Source organism: Notothenia rossii (assembly GCF_949606895.1).
Source record: "Notothenia rossii genome assembly, chromosome: 11".
NCBI classification, from domain to species: domain Eukaryota; kingdom Metazoa; phylum Chordata; class Actinopteri; order Perciformes; family Nototheniidae; genus Notothenia; species Notothenia rossii.
Window position 1 is genome coordinate 7,307,111 of NC_136910.1, and position 20,384 is coordinate 7,327,494.

General features: G+C 39.4%; 2 protein-coding genes across 3 annotated transcripts; one reads left to right on the forward strand and one right to left on the reverse strand.

Moving 5' to 3' along the window:
* Window positions 1–240: 240 nt before the first annotated feature.
* LOC307025097 (WD repeat domain phosphoinositide-interacting protein 1-like) lies at window positions 241–9,778 on the reverse strand. Its single transcript, XM_079659682.1, has 12 exons — window positions 9,644–9,778; window positions 7,577–7,659; window positions 6,168–6,361; window positions 5,959–6,055; window positions 5,666–5,763; window positions 5,192–5,284; window positions 5,049–5,119; window positions 4,609–4,716; window positions 3,876–4,040; window positions 3,681–3,788; window positions 2,847–2,986; window positions 241–1,643 (listed from the first exon to the last, which is right to left on the reverse strand). Exons 1-12 carry the CDS (start codon window positions 9,727–9,729, stop codon window positions 1,522–1,524), a joined length of 1,365 nt encoding a protein of 454 aa, XP_079515808.1. The 5' UTR covers window positions 9,730–9,778; the 3' UTR covers window positions 241–1,521.
* A 1,636-nt stretch (window positions 9,779–11,414) lies between these two features.
* Window positions 11,415–20,325, forward strand: LOC307025099 (cAMP-dependent protein kinase type I-alpha regulatory subunit). Of its 2 annotated transcripts, none has more exons than XM_079659684.1 (11): window positions 11,415–11,574; window positions 13,095–13,310; window positions 14,977–15,147; window positions 15,251–15,342; window positions 15,426–15,487; window positions 15,713–15,759; window positions 15,854–16,012; window positions 16,587–16,647; window positions 16,853–16,974; window positions 17,567–17,666; window positions 17,844–20,325. In XM_079659684.1, exons 2-11 carry the CDS (start codon window positions 13,137–13,139, stop codon window positions 18,014–18,016), a joined length of 1,161 nt encoding a protein of 386 aa, XP_079515810.1. In that variant the 5' UTR covers window positions 11,415–11,574; window positions 13,095–13,136; the 3' UTR covers window positions 18,017–20,325. The 2 variants fall into 2 exon arrangements, with proteins under 2 accessions (XP_079515810.1, XP_079515811.1); XM_079659685.1 differs by having other exon boundaries at window positions 17,585–17,666.
* Window positions 20,326–20,384: the final 59 nt, after the last annotated feature.

A 20,384-nucleotide genomic window follows, 5' to 3' on the forward strand; every position in this document is an offset into this window, starting at 1 on the left:
TAAGTATAGGTCAAGTATACTACGTCATCGAGTGGCGCTGAAGGACTGTTTAAATGCATGTTAAATGCCCAGCATTCGGCGCCACTCGATGAGGTAGGATACTTGAAATAGTGGCTCTGCAGCAGGTGTACTCGACATTGAGAGACGGCCACAGTTTATATCGTGAGGTCAATAACAAGATTAATCAAACAGTAAAGACAAACCAGCAATGTGTAAATAATTTCGTTTCAGTGTAACGTGTTGATTAAACTTTGCTTTATTTGTGAGATTTTATACAAGATTTAAACACCAGCTACAGAAATGATGATATTTAAAAAAATAAAAGAACAAAACAAAATGCAGAGGTTGAATCTTTTCTCCGCTTTAATGAGTCTCTCTTTCTCCTCAAACGTCCAGACAGGTGTCCTAACAGCGCCACCTTTTGGCAAATCAATTGGTGTTACTTATTACAACAGAACTATATATAAATGTTATATATACATTATACACAGTAAAAATCCTCAATAGATATTCACGCATGGTACTTCTATGCGTGGATGTACATGTAATACATTTTGCAAAATAATATTTCCTACATCAAAGTAAAAATGACTTAATGTAGTCAGCATAATGTAGTAAATAAAAAAAAAGGTCTTCAGGATATCACTGAAATTCAAGGACCTGTAACGCCACCATCAGGCGACTACCCCACATTTATTATCAGGTGTTCATTCTCATCTATCGCTACCATAATTAGCATGACAGCTGCATCTGCAAGTCATGTAATACTTCTTGCATGTATCGTGATTTAAATAGTGTATCACACTTTCAAAATCTCTTCCTTCTTGAGTAACCCCCTCTTTACGGAGGGGTGACACCTCGAATGCCCCTTGATAAACTCCCAGATTCCTGATGAACAAAAATGCCCTTAAGGTTGATTCTCAGAGGCTTTTTTTAAAGGATGAATAAGTGACAGAAAACAAGAGATGATCTTAAGAGGGTTGACACATTTTATATTATATTTCTATGACTGCTCTTGGTTTGTTTAGAAGCTGTTAAAACGTTATCTTTTCACTGACTGAGCTTCATAGAGAATCTGTGTATCAGCTTCAAGGATCTCTGCTACCTTCAGTCTGCTCATTAACACATCAACAAATAAAATGTTCATCCGATTGCTAACATGGTATTCTTTTTTGGCAATAACGTCAGTGTTTTTAGGTTTTGGAATATTAAACCAAAAAGCTGTTCATGGAATAATACGGGAGTTAAAATGGGAGCAGTCTTTGAACTCGTCTCACATGTTGTAAATGTGTTTTAATGAGAGGTGGAGCTTCTACACTTTGTTTTGAATCTATACTCCTTACAAAACATGACAGGGGAACAGAGTACAGAAACACCAGGAAGTAACATTCTGACAAGAGGTGACCCTAGGCCAGCAGGGGTACATGTGAGAGGGAGGGGGGTGCCACGATGTCTCCACACAGGAATATTTCTCCTTTGCGTGAAACTCAAGTCTGATTGTTATGTTTCATGAGGGTTTGGTCAGTTACTCTGGTTGCCGACCGGAGGGAACTCGTTCTCGTCGTCCAAGCAGACGGGGCTCTCGGCGAACTCGTGCTCCGGGATAACGTCACCTGTCTGGGCTCCACCTTCCTCAGAGTAACCTGGGGAGAGAGGGAAGAGGAGGGGGAGGTTTTTGTAGGCCCTTACTCATCAACCGTGTCGTGTTTTGGAAGTGATTGCGTCTACTGCTCTCAGAGCCGGGATGTTAGGTTGTATTATCGACTTTATACGTGCTATAGGTGATTCAGAGTTGATTATTAAAAAAATGTAAGTGGGAATATGGACAATTGTTAACATTGTGTTCTTCCTCCAACCTTAATTTATAATCCAATACATAATTGATTATTATTTATACGAGGCAAAAACCTGGATCATGATTTTTGTGTAGCAAAATGCATTTACAGCAATCACAGGGTATGTGCAGGAATCCTGAAGTCAAATGTAATTCCTTTTAAGACCTTTTTTAAGACCCTTTCCATACATTTTAAGACCTCATCGCCACTTGGAGTTTTAACCGGTTACCTTGGCGACACACTTTACCTCACATTGACTATATACAGTATTGATTGTCCTTCCTCCTTATCTTCCAACCATTTGGACGCAGACTTGCATTTCCCCATAACGATGTTGTTTAACAACCGGCGTAAACGGACCTTCGCGCGCTATCAAGCAGTGAGCGTGCGATCTCCTGTTTAGATGACGTCAAATCCAACGGGATGCCATCAATAAACTCCACAGAATCACACTACACACCTACGCAATGATTACATTCAGGCAGACTGTAGAATACAACCTCTTTGGACCATTGATATACTTATTGAAAACAAGCTACAAAATGTAATACCTTGGAAAATGCCGTTTAATACTTTTTAATACCCTTCATTTTCGCTAAATTGATTTATCAACTTTTAATACTTTTTAAGACACCGCGGGCACCCTGAATTAGCTAGGCTAAAAAATGGTATATATTACTTGCTAGAAATAAAGCAATTATTTTGAAAAAACACTAAAATAATAGAAGTATACTGAACCTGAATAAAATGTTATTTACATAACATCTGCCTGACTTAGGAGAAGTGAGAAGTTATTGAAGAGTGAAATGAGACAAGCTCATTTTAAGAAAACTTCTGTCTCACTTTTAATAACTTTAGCAAAACAGCTTTATGTTTAAAACAGTTTTTCAGGAGCTGTCAAACAAGTTGAAGTTAAACACACAGAATATAAGAGATAGAATAATGCGAATCACTCACAGTATGGTATATAGGGAGTAACACGGTTTTGAGTTTATGATAAGTATACTGTACCCATGAGAGTGGTGGAGGAGGGCGGGGTTGAAGGGAGAGCCACAGTGGCAGCGTATGATTGGCTGGTTGGCGGTGGAGAACCGTCCTCTGGATCCTCCTCTTCCTTCTCCTCTACCTGCTCCTCACCGGACTCAAACAGCCTGCAGCAGCAGAGCACACAGAGACTTTGAAACACACAACTCACTTCGACATAAGCACAAATTAATGCCACATTTTAAAGCTGAAATAATGAGTCCTAAAAGCTCAAATTAGTTACAGTAGCATTTGAGCTCTTCTTTCCCCCTTGTTTCAATTCAATCGTTTTTTGAATGGGTTTCTGGTTAGATCCTTAGAAAAATGGCCTGTTGTTAACACAAGTTTAAGAGAAATTGTATTGTTCTACTACATAACATATATCAGTGAACACCCCACGGTTGAATTTCTGAAGCTTCTATGTGCCTAAAATGTTGGCTGCTAACAAGTGGCTAAATGATTCTAGTAAACATCATCAGGCCTAACATTAGCCGCCTTTAGCTTAGCGGTGTTGACGTGCAGTCATGTGACCTTGATGTTTTTCCTTTATAGCCTAATGTTAGCTTTTTACTTCTATAGCATTTGTGCTTCAGAAATTATAAAAGTGGCGTTAATATGTGGAGATTTCTTGCTAAACAAAATGTTTGAGTATCATAGATATGTTTGTTACAGATCTTATTTCCTGCAATATTACTGCTTTGTTGAGGGAGCCTTTGCGATGCTAACTTCTAGGTCTATCTACAAAAATCCAACATCCGTGCACAACTCAATATTTGTTACATCTAGACATTTATGCAGGATGCTTCCCACAAAGAAACGCACCTGTGTTTTTGGACCAGAACACACTCTCCTCCATCCTGTGGATCCACATTATAGATGTAGAGACACCCGTCTGAGGACGCCACCAGCAGGCGGGGGAGCTTCTGAATCCTGACAAACAAAACAAGTACAAGATGTTAAAGACTTATAAATACATCTGTTAAAAATCATCCCTCTCTGGTCGGACTTTGGACTCACGTAGCCAGGGCGCAGATGTTCTTCAGGCCGAACATGTTTAGGCGCACCGTGGCGAAGGCTCGGTCCTGATGCATCATGTCGGACACCTGGGAGGGCAGGTAGGTGCTGGCTGCCGAGAACATTTTACCCATGTAGGCTGACCATGTGGGGGACTCCTCATCTTGACTGGCAGGAAACAACATGGGTCATGGTTGAAGAGAGAATTGGAGGATAAAACCCTCTTTGTTTTGTCACACGTGCACACAGTACAGCACACACAGCGAAATGTGACCTCTGCATTTAACCCATCCTAGCACTGGGAGCATAGCAGAGGGTCATTTCATGCATTGTCCTTCTGTGAACCATGCAAGGGTCAGAGAAGGACAATGTATGGGAAGCAGACTCCTTATACAGAGAAATACACGGGTAATATGCTTTGAAAAAAGGAAATACATTATGTTTACGAGGGATACGTTTAACCAGGGATCCAAAATAATACATTTTTATTTGGTTTTTAATGAAAGTACCAGAAACACTAACATTGTAACGTAGCTGGTTAGTCAGGTAATTAGTTGATCTACAGAAAACAAGCAGAAACACAACTGTGTGTGTGTTAGTGTGTATGTGTGTGTGTGTGTGTGTGTGTGTGTGTGTGTGTGTGTGTGTGTGTGTGTGTGTGTGTGTGTGTGTGTGTGTGTGTGTGTGTGTGTGTGTGTGTGTGTGTGTGTGTGTGTGTGTGTGTGTGTGTGTGTACCTGGGGCTGTGCTGCTCCAGTTTAAATATATGGACGGTCTCAGTGTTACTGGAGGCGCACAGGAACTGGGCGTCTGCGCTGAAGGATAATGAGCTGATGCTAACATATCTGAGACAGAAGACAACAAAACAGTTAGGAATAAATGCACATTTTAGATTTGAAAATGAATGCACATAATGTGTGTAAGCCCATAACGACCATATTTAGCCCGTATGTAGACTTTTGTCCAACGAAACGTAGTATGCAAAGTATGCAGGTTGCACGAAGTGAAGATTTGAAAATGAAAGTTGAACTGATGAGTGATAGGAGGCCGTTTAGACTGCAGTACTTCCTGTCACAAGCCCTTTGTTTAATCCCAGGCACACAACAGCCATGAACCATCTCGTCCCTAATTTTATTATTAAGATTTGATGGTACGATATGAAAATATAAATGCTAACCTTTTCATCCCTCGGCGAAATTCAAACAGTCTCTGTCCCTCAGGAACGCTGAAGACTCTGATAACGGTGCCCTGTGGAGGAGAGCGTGGTCAGAAAAGAGGATTGTGGGTAATAAAACTGAGCGTTAGTAAAATAATGCTCACCTTTTCTGAAGCGCTGGCCAGTTTGCTGCCGGAGGAATTGAAGGCGAGGGCCGCCAGGGGACTGTCGTGGGCTTGGATCAGGGTCAAAGTGCTCTAAAGGGGTAAATGTGTGTTTTTTTTAAATACATTTTTTCTTTTTTTACATTTTGTTTACAACATAACAGGATGGGCCTTAGAATATCACTTACATAAAAAAAACTTTAACAATTTAAAAAAAGGAAATAAAAAAAAAAAAAGGAAATACAAAAAAAAAAGAATTCATACAAATAATAAACATTAAGTGGCAAAATATACTATTATATATATAACACATTTTTGTATATACATTGAATTGAATTGAGATTTCGAGTTAGATTATATGTTTAAATGAATCAGCACCAACACTTCACTGATGTCCACATGGGGTTATCAAAATAAGTTAAATCAGCTGCATTTTCTCCTTCGCTGCTTTGTTTAATATCAATGTGTCCTCACCAGGTTGTTGGCATCGTACACGGTGATCTCTCCGATGGTGGCGCTGCCGGGGTACGCCAGGTAGGAGTTACTGTGGTTAACAGAGAGAGCGCAGAGACCTGCAGGGGAGAACAGAGGGGGATTTAGGCCATTTACCCTCCAATCTTTTCCTTGTCGTTACTCTTTAACATACATATTTCATCAATAATTGCCCTTTCCTTTACCATATCTAAAAAGGTAAATGAAATGTAGGTCAGAGTTTAAGAAAAAGTATTATTTTGACAATATATGTCTGTACAACAGCATGAGTGTACCTGTGAGGTTGGTGGGGGTGTTCAGCAGGGTCTTGAGTAGCTTCATGTCTTTGATATTGTGGATGTAAACCGATTCCTCCAGGCACACCACCAGCCTCTGAGAGAATGGACACAAATAGATCTCCAAATATAACATGTATTGAAAGGACAAACAAGGATAAACATCTCTGAGGATTACAGGTCCAGAATCATCCATTTCCTGTCCTCACCTGTCTGTTGAGCCTGACGGAGAGGATGTCGTTGGAGTAGCTGTAGTTACAGATCTCTGTGCCCTTCTTGAAGTGGTAGACGTTCATCCGGCGGGGCATGGACAGACTGACCACCACCACCAGGCTGCTGGAGAACAGCCGCTCCACGATGTACACGTCTGGACACTCTACTGGGAGAGGGACGAGAGGGAGACCTTGGACATGGATTGCATATCACATCTCTGGTCAGTGAAGGCAAACACACAATCTTATGTCGTCAATTCCTATATAACTTCCTCCATTTTCTTTACAAATGAATGTGGATCTACTTCTCTCATGCTTCGCTGCCAACAAAAGGGACACTTCACCCTTAAAATATATACAAAATACAAATGTCTCATCAAACCCTGTAGGGATAAGTATTGTTTGTTTTGGTGTGAGTTGCACAGTGTTAGAGACATAGGCAATAGAAATGTCTGCCTTCTCTTCAATATAATGGAACTAGATGGCACTCTGCTTTTTAGTGTCTTAAAGCAGCAAAGATAATAAAAAAAAATGAAACAGCAATGTCTCTTTCTAGAAATCATGACCTGATTACTCAAGATTAAACCCAGACTTGGTTGTGAGCATGTAGGAACTACTTTATTTCTAACAAACTACATCCGCCTACTGTATCACTGCCCAGACGGAAGTGTTCATCTATTCAGGAACAAGAGGGTTACAACAAAAACCAACTAACAACAAAACAAACTAGTTTGATAAATGGTATCCATGTTAATTGTAGGGTGAACTGTCCCTTTAAGAGCAACTGTCAGTCCCCAGACAATGACAGCATTATTGTGCCTGAACTTCCTCAAAGATGACACCAAACGTTTTCTCTTTGTTGTTGCTTTAAAGAGTGGCACATTGAGCGTTCCTGTGTTTGCCATCTGCCTGCAGAACAGCAAACATGATGGGACATGTTGTAGGATCAAGGTGAACCTGACCATAGCTCAGATAGTGCTGTGTGGACTGCCATTACTCCTCAGTGTGACACTTTAGGGAGGGGAGCCTGAATAATAACTGTTGTGAATATGTCACACATGTTCCAAGTCACTAGAGGTGAATAGAGTACAAATCTTTAACTAAAAGGTATCACTTTAAAAGATCCCTAGTTTACTTTCATAAAGACAATTGGGTTTTGTGTGACAAGTTTTCTAAAATGTTATGTTTAAATATGCAAAACAGATATTATTTAATGCACATTTTTGGGTAATTTGTGAGACGTCTACTGACACAAATAGACACTTAGAGACTTTCAAAAATGTGAAAAAATTCCCAAATTGGGATCAATACAGTCTTTCTTCCCATAACTCTGAAAGAAAACATATTATAGAAGCACAATAGACCAAACTCTCGACAATAGCATTAAAGCACAATGTCCATCTTACCTCCTTCATGGATGCAGTCCAGTTTGTCCACAGCGGTGACGGAGAACAGCCGGTAGCCGGTCTTTGTGCCCACTGACAGAGAACTACAAGAAGAAGGAAAGAAAACACAGACCATATTACCGGCCACATCCACTATTGTTAAAGGTTAAAAAAAAAATACCTTAAAACACTGTAGGTCAATCATAGTCCTCAATTAAAAAAAAAAGACTGAAACTTGTCACATGAAATCTGGTTATTTTTGCATTACCACCCACAGTTACAACACTTGATGTAGACATTTTGATACATAAAGTCTATCCCTGTCGGAGTAAAATAATCCTAGAAAACCTTTTGTATTTGTTTGGTATTACTAGAAAAGATTAGGGAATGGATTTGGTCAAAAAGAAGGAAGGACTAGGATTAACCATGCATAAACACACACACACACACACACACACACACACACACACACACACACACACACACACACACACACACACACACACACACACACACACACACACACACACACACACACACACACACACACACACACACACACACACACACACACACACACACACACACACACACACACACACACACACACACACACACACACACACACACACACACAATCTATGTAATGGCTGCTTTATGCCATTGGCTTCACCTCTGTTAGTTTCCATTAAGGAAGTGTCATATCTCATAACGGTCAGTTTGTCCCATGATTTTCTATCAGACTATCTTATCTTGTTTAGAGAACATAGCCATTGAAATTAGTTAATCCCCCCTCTAATGGAAGCTCGCCTTATCTTATCATGGCTGAAGTTGAAAAGAACATGATGACAAGGAGATATAAATGCCAGGTTGACTGTTTGGCCATCTGGTTAGTTTTACAATCATCGCCACAGCAGATGTTGTTTTAAGCTGACACACCTGTGTTCTGCTGGATCTGTTATTCTAGTTCATAGAGCCTGATAGTGGCCCTCTGCAATGTAGGTGTGAGTGATTAAAAAAAAAATACATGACACAGGAACATCTGATTTCCAGATACTTCCTATAGCATTGCTGAGAAAACCAGTTTATTCATTCCTGCATTTTAATTTCACCTTAACATCTTTTGTATTTTGTTATTGCACTATTTTACTACATCTGCGCTACGATACAACTAATGTGTATTTCTTCTTCGTAAGCAAAGGCAAGACAATAGACAATAGAGAATATACATATTTACATTAAGCATGTGTCTTATTGCACAATCGTTTGGTTACTCAGTGTCTAAATGTGCAACAGGCTTTGTAGATCAACACAAATTCCCTACTTCACTTTAGCTAGTGAGGACCTAAGGACTAATAAACAAGTTTAAATACAAAAATAGAAGCTTGTAGTCACATTTGAGCCCCTCTCACACACACACAACTGCATGCTTTCTAGGTGACAGGAAATAAACCAGACCATGCGAATGACAAATAAATGTGCAACAGTCAGGTTTGCATGAGACATAATAGTCTGATATGTCTATTTTCACTCAATGGTGTTAAGCTGTGTCTTATTTTACACAATAGTTTGGTTACTAGGTGTCGAAATGTGCAACAGGCTTTGTAGATGAACACATTTGCCCATTTCAGTCTAGCTGCTAAGGACTAATATACATTTAAATGAAAAACACAGAAGCCTGTAGTTACATTTGAGCCCCTCACACACAGCTACTTGCTCTCTAGGTGACAGGGAATAAACCATCCCTGTGAATGACACTATACATACATATGTAACAGTCAGGTTTGATTGAGACATAATATAATATGTCAATTTTCACTCAATGGTGTTAAGCTGTGTCTTATTACACAATAGTTTGGTTACTAAGTGTCTAAATGTGCACTTCAGTTTAGCTGCTAAGGACTAATCTACAAGTTTAAATGAAAAACACAGAAGCCTGTAGATACATTTGAGCCCCACACACACAGCTGCATGCGAATCTAGGTGACAGGAAATAAACCAGACCATGTAAATGAGACTGTAAATAATTATGCAACAATCAGGTGCATGGAGGAGATTGAGTTCATGCTGGGCCTGCAGGTCGCTTACGTGGTGTCCTGGTTGAAGGAGGCACAGATGAAGGCTCGCTGCTCCTCCAAGCCGTCCGGAGCGTCCTGGGACTCCTGGGGCTCCATGGCAGCCGCCGGATCGCTTCTCCTCTCACTGGCCGAGGTCGGAGGCCTTGGGCTCGGGTCGATCCCCGCCGGAACCCGCTTCCCCTCCTCAGCCCCCCGACTCCAAACGCCACGATCACACTCTTCGGGGGGGAGGAATGTGCGGGCTGTTTGTTTCAAATAACCCGCATCATACACCGAGTGAACTGTCTAAAGAGGATAAAAGATAGACAATAACACCTCATCAGTGACCTCTTTCACTTGAGTCAGTCGAGACTGTTGTTATAATGTTATTAACTTACATTATTCAGACAGCAAAACAAAAACAGCTGATGGGAGGATGCGTCACTCTAACGCGCATCCCTATTGGCTGGTGACAACATGTAAATCTTCTTTTCGGCGGTTCTATTGGTCAAGATGTTTAAAGCCTCCCGTTGATTTGACAGTATTTCTGTCAATCACGTAAGACCCGCCTATTTAAGAGACTAAACTGTTGATTGGCCAATTATGCTTTCAGTCTTGTCACGAGGAATTGTTTTGATGATTTCATTGGATGAGAGACGATAAAGCTTTTTCTGCCCTGAAAAACTGTTAAACAAAGCTATTATAGATTTTTTTGCAATTATGTTAGTTTTAGTTTGTCTACCTAAGCTTGGCTTTACATAGATGTATTTGTTAATTTATTTTAACCTTTATGTTTACAAAATGTACACCATTAAACCATGCATTAAACCCATATCCAGATGTTGAATACTGAAACACTATCCTTAAAACTGTATTTATCTTTTAGACCACAAACAGTAAATGTAAATAAGACTGAGACAACTTGTATTCATTCATAAATAATACTATTATATTTAATATAATGCAAACATTGGTCATATTTCTGCATAATGAGTAGCCTAGCTTTACTTTGTATAGTTCAAATCCATGTGTACACAGAAAAGTACTCAGATCTTGTGCTTGAGTAAAAGTAGAAGTACCAGAGTTTAGGAATACTCTGTTACAAGTAAAAGTACAAAAGTATTGGCATCAAAATATCCTTAAATTACCAAAAGTAAAAGTACTCATTATGCAGATTGCTCCCTTCCACAATTATTAATATCAGACGTGTTGATTATAATTATTGATGCATTCAAGTTTGATCAAAGCTCGTTGAGGTTCAGCTAGTTTAATGACTTTGTATACTACAGGGTAGCTTGTGAATTTACTCCAGGTGGAACTAAAGTCTGACTGTGTTGATTATATTTTCCATCAAAATCTGTAAAGTAACTAAAGGTATTAAATAAATGTAGTGGAGTAAAAGTACACTATAAACCTTTGCATTGTAGTGGAGTAGAAGTACAAAGTAGCAAAACATTTAATTACTCAAGTAAAGTGCAAATACCTCCAAATTGTCCTTAAGTACAGTAGGCCTACTTGAGTAAATAGTTACTTTGCACAGCACCACTGTGTGTACAAAAACATCATGTTGTAAATGGACAGACGTTCAAGCACACTGCAGTGAACCAGGATGTCTTAATACAGAAAACACAGATTCCTGTTATCAGGCACATTTTTAATCAGATATAAATCGATTTCTTTCTTTTCTTTTTTTTTGTTTTGTTTCTAAACTATTTCCTTGACGTCACGATTTCCGTGCGGGCTCCTTTAAGGTTGCCAGGGGTTACGGGCTCACATGTCAGAACGAGGAGAATTGACGTCAGTGACGGCCGCTGATTGGTTCTCAGCCGTATCCGGTGGGGCAGCGGTCCAGGGCTCGGGAAAAAAATCGAAGCGAGGAGGATCTGGTAACGGTTCGCTTCGAGAAAAATCATCCATCCCGAGTCGCTATCGAAGGGCTCGGCAGGAATTTTACAGTTTCTTGTGAGTACTTGGCTTTCTTTCCCGTTCGCGGATCATATGACCTCTGCATAGGTGAAATTTGTTTCCTCCGTCTCTCGTTTGTTTATGATAGAACTCAAGATGGCGTCATTGGAGGAGAGCTTTGCCTTTGCACGGAGCTACTAGCCAGCTAGGCTCAAACTACACACACTCTCCCACACAACGTAGGCCAAAGACAGCTAAGAAAAACTACAAAGACATGTATTATTTCGTTAATGTGTTGTTAAATTGTTATTATAATTGGGTAGCTGTTCAGCATCAGTCTGCTAGCTGTTTCTTGGCTGCAGCCTCCTTATGAAGCCACCCTGACCTAGACGGTGTTACAGACAAGGCATTTGCTTCACACTGTCCTCAAAGGCGACAACATTTACTAAATTAGTCAAACCATTATATTGCGTTGGTATCCTCCATCCCCCCCAGCATACCTCGTTGTCACCCGATCAGCAAGGTCATTTGTGCATCGCAGTGTTTTCTCTAATATAATTGACAGCTCTCTTCTTAGTTGACAGCAGAGGGGAGGCTGCAGGTTAGCAACTGAATTAGAGAATTAAAATGTTAAATGTACAATTTTACTACCCTAAAATATGTTAAACTAAATTGGATTTACTTATAATTTAATGCAGGAAAGCCCAGCTGTTGGCTCTTGGCTCTTAATGTATCCCATTTGGTTTGAAAGCAGTATCATTGGTCCCTTAGTTATTCCTTTTGGTAGGTTAGGATTAAAGCAAGCTTTTAAAGTTTCCACTATTTGGTTAGTTGCATAAAGAGCCAGCCCTCATCTTTGATAACATGGCTAGTAAATCCCCTGGGCCTGGCCTGATTAGAAATGATCCGAATCCTATTATACTGATGCAAATGCATGATACACTTGGTCTTTTTGTTCACCCTTCTCAAATGTTGGTTAAATGAGGCCTTCCTGTTTTAGACTTCACAGCTAGATCAAGCTCTGAGCTATCTGAAGAAGCTTATATCACTGAGGCCAATCACATGATCTGGGATCTGTCAGGCTATTTGGCTCAACAGCAGTACTGTGGCCTGAAATGAAGAAACCTCAAGCAAAGTGCACTTTATTTTCTGGGTTTGGTCTGTTTCACAGTGGATTGATTCACTGGCTTTTTATTCCACCATCTAAATCAAGGCCTTGTGTGTGACACTCAGATAGAGGGCTTCTTTCAGGCCTAGTGGAGAAGTACAATTGTTTTGAGTAAATAAACCAAGCGCAGCCTGTCCTAGTTTCTCGTCTGTGGTCAGATATGTGTGATCACATCATATGACCAGTTTTCTCTCCTGACACTAAGAAGCACTCAGGCTCCTTAGTGCAAAAACAACACCCCATCTCTCAGCGCTTTCTCACTCTGGTTCTATTTTTCTCACATTCTCACGTTTTCTCTCATCGCGGTCACCCCTACTCTTCTTGTGTCGCTCTCCGACTAATCCAGTAAATCCACTTTGTACAGCAATGATCTGAAATCGGGCTCCTGTTTTCCTGTTACTGTCTCCAGTACAAAGGTTAGAGGTCACAGAGCAGGGTTGCGGTTGTCGTCATGGCATCTGGAAGTACGAGCAGCGAGGAGGAGCGGAGCCTGAGGGAGTGTGAGCAGTACGTGCAAAAACACAACATTCAACAGCTGCTGAAGGACTGCATTGTCCAGCTGTGCACCTCCAGGCCGGACAGGCCCATGGCCTTCCTCAGGGAGTACTTCGAGAGGCTGGAGAAGGTTCGTGTGTGTGTTCGTGTTTGTGTTGTAAAGTAACTGAGTGAATTTACTTAAGTACAATTTTGAGAGACTTGTACATTTGTGCTACCCTTCTACTTTTACCCCACTACAGTTCAGAGGTAAATAGTGTACTTGTACTTACATTTATTTAATATCTTTAGTTACTTTGCAGATTTGGATTAATGAAATATAATCAGCACTTAAATAAGAGTTATGTTACACCAGGAATAACACTCACAAGCTACCCTGCAGTAAACAAAGTCATTCAAACTAGCTGAACTTTTACCAGCTTTCATAACACTTTAATGCATCAATCATTATAATCAAAACATATTATATATCATTCTGAAATGTGCCAATGTTCCTAATTAGTATTTTTACTTTTGGTACTTTAAGTATATTTAGATGCTAATACTTTTGTACTTTTACTTGAGTAACATATTGATTGCAGGACTTTTGTTTGTAACAGAGTATTCCTACACTCTGATACTTCTACTTTACTTAAGTACAAGATCTGAGTACTTTCTCCCCCCCTCTTTTTCATCATTGGACTGTGGACTCGATGCAAATCATTATACAGTATGTAGGCCTTTCCAAACAATTACTTTATCGACTTACCATGCAATATATGAACGGGACCATAATCAATTTAGCTGACCTTGATACGGCTCGTTGTGTTCACATGCATGTTTGTTGACATAAGAATGTGGCCAACGTGACGCCAGAATAAACAGCAGGGTTTTCCCGACCATTATAACTCTTGGGAGTTGCGCTGACATTGCACAGTTTTGTTTACACAGCCATAGAGTCACTATTAATGATTAAGTTGTCTGTTTAGTTTTTTTTATTTATGTATATACCGGGACATGTTTTCATTCAATAACAACAATGTTCGAATATCTGTAAGCATTAAAATCTCATTGAGAGAGTCTACTTTTATAGTTATATACATATTTCACTTTTTATTTTCACTATGTGTCCAAGTACAGTAATGTGGCTAATAAACTTTGAAATACATGCTTTGGACAATTCTGGGATTTCCCAAATGTACATAAACACTTGGATAAGGCTTGAAGAAGCTGTGTTCAGAAGCCTCTTCTAAATTAACCAAAATTACAAGTTAAGAAATACTAAGGCCAAGTAAGTGATGCTTTATTCAAAAAATGTATTGAGTAAATTTAAAATTCAACTGCACATACAGTAATTAAAATTCTATATTACCACCACCATATTTTGCACAAGTGTTTCTAAAACTACTGCTTGTATGTTTCTGGCTTGTTTTAATCCAATATAGGGCTCCAAGAAATTTATTTTGGAAATCTTTGATGGTTGATCATTCTTCCAATCTTTTTTAGACCGTTTCAAATCTGTTTCAAAGACATTTACGATTGTTATAGTTTTCCTATTTTCCTTTTTAAATATATAATTTTTCGTCGGGTCAGCTATAATGTCTCAGATATATTTAGCTACTCGGTTGGAGAAATGTAAAGGATATTATAACTTAAGAAAATCGTTGTTAGTCCGTTTTTCAAACCATGCTATATAACTTTTGTGTATCACTGAATTCCACAAAAGTAGATTTTACAAATAATATCCTGACTTAACTTGGATATACTGTACCAACTCTACCCTTTGTTGGCTGACCTCCTCCCCTTCTCCCTTGCAGGAGGAGTCCAAGCAGATCCAGAACCAGCAGAAGGCCAGCAGTTCCCGCTCAGACTCTCGTGACGAGGAGGTTTCTCCCCCCATGAACCCGGTGGTGAAGGGCCGCCGGCGGAGAGGAGCCTTCAGCGCAGAGGTCTACACAGAGGAGGACGCAGCCTCTTATGTCAGAAAGGTAGACGTGCAAGCAGCTCACAGAGAGTGTCGCAACACTTTAATCTACAATCTGATATGATCTGTTCTAGGAAGAGTTGCGTGACTTGTCTGTTGTTTTTAAGGTCATTCCAAAAGACTACAAAACGATGGCAGCCTTGGCCAAAGCTATTGAAAAGAATGTTCTCTTCTCACACCTGGACGACAATGAGAGGAGGTACCTGCCTTAAAGTTGGTTTGATAAAGCTCTTGAACGTTTTTATAACAGCTGGCTTACTCACAAATCTTTTCTTTTCTTAGTGACATATTTGATGCCATGTTTCCAGTCACCTACATCGCTGGGGAAACTGTTATTCTGCAGGGTAGGAGGACTTCATCTTGTTGTGATAAGTTGATCAGATCATGATACTGTAGATATAATTATTTTTTTCAGTCAACTGTCATGTTGCTATTATAGATACTTTTTGTACATTAAAATGACACTTAACTCTAAAGCAACTTCTGTTAATGTGTTGCCAACTCGGCAATAAATCTGACTCTGATTGATGTCTTTGGGTAATGTTAACGTCCTCCTTCTATGCACACAGGTGATGAAGGAGACAATTTCTATGTAATCGACCAAGGAGAGATGGATGTGAGTGTTTGATCCTCTTCAAAATAAACAGAAAACATTATTTTTGTCACCATTGGGTTTAAATGTCTCTATTTCTATCCTGCTTGTCTGCCAGGTGTATGTGAACAATGAATGGGTGACCAGCATCGGGGAGGGGGGCAGCTTCGGAGAGCTGGCCCTGATCTACGGGACCCCGAGGGCGGCCACCGTGAGAGCCAAGACCAACGTGAAGCTGTGGGGCATCGACAGGGACAGCTACAGGAGAATACTTATGGTGAGGAGGCGCTAAACATACACGCCCCTACCTACACTCTAGTATGTGGGGTGTGTATGTCACCACTGTATATAGACTGTTACATACATGTAATATGTAGTAGTACAATGGGCACCTATTTACTTTAATTTCTTATTTTTGTACAAATATTTTTATTTTATTGGATTGTTTTTCTTAACTTCTTATATTTTCCTGAATTATTCGTTTTTATTTTTATTGGACATTTTACTTTTACCTTTGTTTATTTAAATATTTGTTTTATTTTAGCTTTTTATTGCACATTCTTACTTCTCCTATTTATATGCATTTTATTTTGGGAAATTTTTCTTTAGATTAAACATTTTTTATTCTATTTTTCTTAAATGGAGCCACTGCATTAAAGCCACTTCCCGCTAGGATGATTAAAATATTCAGATTTTGATTCTGTTAATGCAAAGAAAGGCCACTGATTTTAAAGCCAGGTTGTAAAATGTTTGTCATTAATGTACTTTTGTCTAGTTGTGGGGCATCTCTCATATTTTTAAACGTGTTATTATTCATTTTTACACAATAACACAAATATCTTTCTCTTCAGGGAAGCACTTTGAGAAAGAGGAAGATGTATGAGGAATTCCTCAGGAAAGTGTCCATTCTAGGTGGGTTCGTTTTTCAAATCATCCCAAATCTTTTTAAAATGGAAGCACGTTACATGTGTATGGTGCTGAGATTAAAATAACCTAAAAGAGCATTTAAAAATACATCTCCTTAAAAGCATCACCAATAACAGGTTCAACCTTTTCAAATCTGATTTTTGACAGTGTTGTCATGTCAGCTGACTTCTCTTCTCTCCTTTGTTCACAGAGTCTCTCGACAAATGGGAGCGCCTGACAGTCGCTGATGCCTTGGAGCCCGTCCAGTTTGAGGACGGACAGAAGATTGTTGTGCAGGGAGAGCCTGGAGACGAGTTCTTCATCATCTTAGAAGTACTTACTTCATCACTGACTTACACACATGCCTTTTATACATGTCACAGTTTTACCTCTAAACTCTGAGTTCTGTAATTGATTGTTGGCCTAGTTACGTCAGACAGTGTAAGGGATGTTGGATCCTCTTGGGACTCAATGCTGGTTTATATTTTCAGCTCTTTAAAGTATTACCACCTCTATTTGTTATCGACAAATGCACGCCCTCTTGTGGTGATATGAAGAGTTGCTTCATCTTAAACATGTTTTGATCTTTGAGCCAGAAAGGATTAGTAAATTAATTGATAAGTCAGTCAATTAATTTAAAATGTATAGTTTGTGTACAATTGTGTTTGTAACAATTTGACAAATGCTGGTTCCAGCCACTTAAATATTATATAATTTTTTTTGCGTCTTCCAATTCCAGACATTTTCATTGGTGTGATGCAATATGAAGATGTCACATTTGATGGAAATGATAACGGGTTGATGTTTTCATTTCAGTGCGAAGGGGTCTTTTGAGTGTTGAACTAAAAAAATAATGATATTAGAAATCGACTTTTCTGAAGAAGAAGATATTCGGATTAATGTGCTCATGTAACTTAAGGTGTAGGCTATGTGTTTTTCTCAGGGCTCTGCAGCTGTGTTGCAGCGTCGCTCAGAGAACGAGGAGTTTGTGGAAGTGGGGAGGTTAGGACCCTCTGACTACTTTGGTAAGCACGAAAGCTTCATCACAGCAGTCTGTATATGTATCACTATTTCTATTGAATTGATATTGTTTTGCGGTACCGTTTTCAATAAAAAAGCAAGGAAACACTTCCTGTCACTATGACACCTGACCAAAGTGCAGTGTCTTCATGTTATTTGACGTTTCTGTGTGTGTTCTCCAGGTGAGATTGCCCTGCTGATGAACCGCCCCCGCGCGGCCACTGTGGTCGCCCGCGGCCCCCTGAAGTGTGTGAAGCTGGACCGACCTCGCTTCGAGCGCGTCCTGGGTCCCTGCTCGGACATTCTCAAACGAAACATCCAACAGTACAACAGCTTCGTCTCGCTGTCCGTCTGAAGGGTCTCTCCTCCTCCTCCTCCTCCCTCCACCCTTTCCCCTCTTTTCTCCTTTTAGACCCAGGGTCCACCAATGCAATTTGCTTTTTGTCACTTTCTTCTTCTTCTTCTTCTTCTTCTTCTTCTTTCTGTTTCGGCTTTTATCCCTTTTCGTTTTACACACAGAGATCATTTTGTTGTTAGCACCCGTCACGCTGAGGTGACTTTCAGCCATTCACCAGCGCTTGTACCAGCTGCTGTACGCTACCTTGTAGGCACAGTTACATCACACGTTACCCTATGTTATATTCGCTGGTTACGCTTTCTTTTTTTGACTTAAACACAAAGCAGGATTGTTAGGAGATCTGAAAGACATTAGGGTCTCAGACTGCTGAGACAGGACAATCAAACTTTACATGGCGCTTTTAGTGAACTTCTTACAGATTTAAGTTGTAGATTGAACAGAGGACTTATTTTCTCCCCGTTAAAGAGTTTCCTTTTGGACATCATTTAGCCCGATTTAGATACACGGCGTAGAGAAAAACCTAGAAACTGTATTAAAAAAAAAAAAGGCAGGACGAATATGATTGAATTTTATCAGACGTTATTTAGGTTTCAGCTATACCATGATTGGCACGATGAGAAAAGGCTGTTTTGCTTAGTAAGCTTGTACAAATTATAATTTGAATGTGCAGCTACCAGGCGAGTGCCAAATGTGGATTATTGTCACAGCGCAACGATGCGTAGCCGTGGAAACGCAGTGCGTGCCCTCAATATTTGGAGCTCCAAACAGGAAGTAGTTACTGTCCTCTTTATCGGTAGAACGACCATACAAGAACTGCCTTGACTACTCTGAGGAAAAATAATATAATATATAAAAGAAAGCTAAAAAAAAAAAAAAAAGAGTATTAAGTGTATTTCAGTATTCAATTTTTTTAGTATATACCAAATAACTTGGTCACTCTTCTGCTATGGTTTGTAATCAAAATGTTATCATAGTATAGTTAAAATTGATCATAGTTTTATTATTATTATTATTATTATTTTAATTATCATGGACTAAATGATCAATTTATGGTTTGGAGTGATGGTGATCTAAAAAAAACTATGTTTAACTGTCTTTTGTAAACACTTATTTTTCCATAAATTCTATTTTAGGTGTCCAGTGCCACAAAGTAAATAAATGCTTCTTCTTGTCAACCGACAAAAACAGTATGTAATCGTATTGTGTAAAACGTCATGGGTTAAAACTTAAAAAAAAGAATAGATCAAATGGGTTATTCCAGGTTTATTGAAGTGAAGTCTTGAAAAAAACAAGATGGTTTTATGGGTTTTCAGGACATCTGAAGTATTTATGTATGGAAGCGGATGGGCAGAGTGAGCAGATATTTATTTAAAACTAGTGTCATTGCTTATTGCCTATTTGAAAAGGTGGCTGTCTTTTCATCAGAGTAGCTTGTGATCTGTTCTCTATGCTTACTTGGCATGATGTTTTAGGCATCCAGTGATCCGGTATGAATGGAAAGCGTGTATTAAAAAAAAATCCTGCAGCTGCTGCGTGCAGAAGCAGGAACTTTGTCAAATATTTGGTTTGTTACTCCCTAGCTTAACTGCTTCATGACTATTTAGATGGCATATAATGTTTAAGTCTGTTTTTGTTTTTTTAAAAGATCTTTACCAAATCACACAATGTTGACTTCTGGATTATAGGCTTAACTCTTCATTCCTGCCTCACTTGTCTGTTACCAGAAATGACATAGAACCAGTCATGTGTTTCTGTTTTGTCTCATTCTGGGCACTTAAATGCGCTTAAGAATCGAGATGTATGTTGTACGTCCAAAAAATATTTGATTTTGGTGCCGATTGCAGGGTATAGTCAAGTTAGTGAGAAGAGTTTTTTTGTTAATGGACATGAGTAATATGTAATTTTCTTTACAGTTAAATCAATCATCTGATCCCTATCCTGATCCACAGGAAATGACTCCGTTAGGGGAGCGTGGGTTTGACTCACCTTTTATCAAAATATTGATTTCTTGTAAATAGCAGCATCATTGGTTTTAGTCCAAAATGTTTTTAGCCACACTGCAATCGTCCCGGTTTGCCTTAGCTTACCTAACCTGGGCTTACAGTAGTAGTCAGTCACTCCTGCTAGCCCGACCTCCAGTGAGTTTGTTAGGCCTGCAGCGCAGAGAGAGCTGCAGGCGACCAGAGGACCATTCTTTTTCTATTCTACCCTGTATTCAGTTTGACCTCCTGTATGTGCAAAGATGTTTATCCTTTTGGTATAGATTGTTCCAGATGGCAGTTTAAGCAATAAAAAAGTAAAAATAATTCAGCTTTGTGTTGTGTTTTCTTCTTTTATGTTTCAACTTTTTTTGTTGTTATATTTC

What these genes read in the sequence shown, in the direction of transcription:
- LOC307025097 (XM_079659682.1), bottom strand. Translation starts at nt 9,729, where the DNA reads ATGGAGCCCCAGGAGTCCCAGGACGCTCCGGACGGCTTGGAGGAGCAG. An exon ending in TCCTTCAACCAGGACACCAC is followed by an intron (nt 7,660 to 9,643) that starts GTAAGCGACCTG and finishes TTCTTCTTGTAG; the next exon opens with TTCTCTGTCAGTGGGCACAA. An exon ending in TTTCGCCGAGGGATGAAAAG is followed by an intron (nt 4,717 to 5,048) that starts GTTAGCATTTAT and finishes CTTCTGTCTCAG; the next exon opens with ATATGTTAGCATCAGCTCAT.
- LOC307025099 (XM_079659684.1), top strand. Translation starts at nt 13,137, where the DNA reads ATGGCATCTGGAAGTACGAGCAGCGAGGAGGAGCGGAGCCTGAGGGAG. An exon ending in GCTACAGGAGAATACTTATG is followed by an intron (nt 16,013 to 16,586) that starts GTGAGGAGGCGC and finishes CTTTCTCTTCAG; the next exon opens with GGAAGCACTTTGAGAAAGAG. An exon ending in CAGGAAAGTGTCCATTCTAG is followed by an intron (nt 16,648 to 16,852) that starts GTGGGTTCGTTT and finishes CTTTGTTCACAG; the next exon opens with AGTCTCTCGACAAATGGGAG.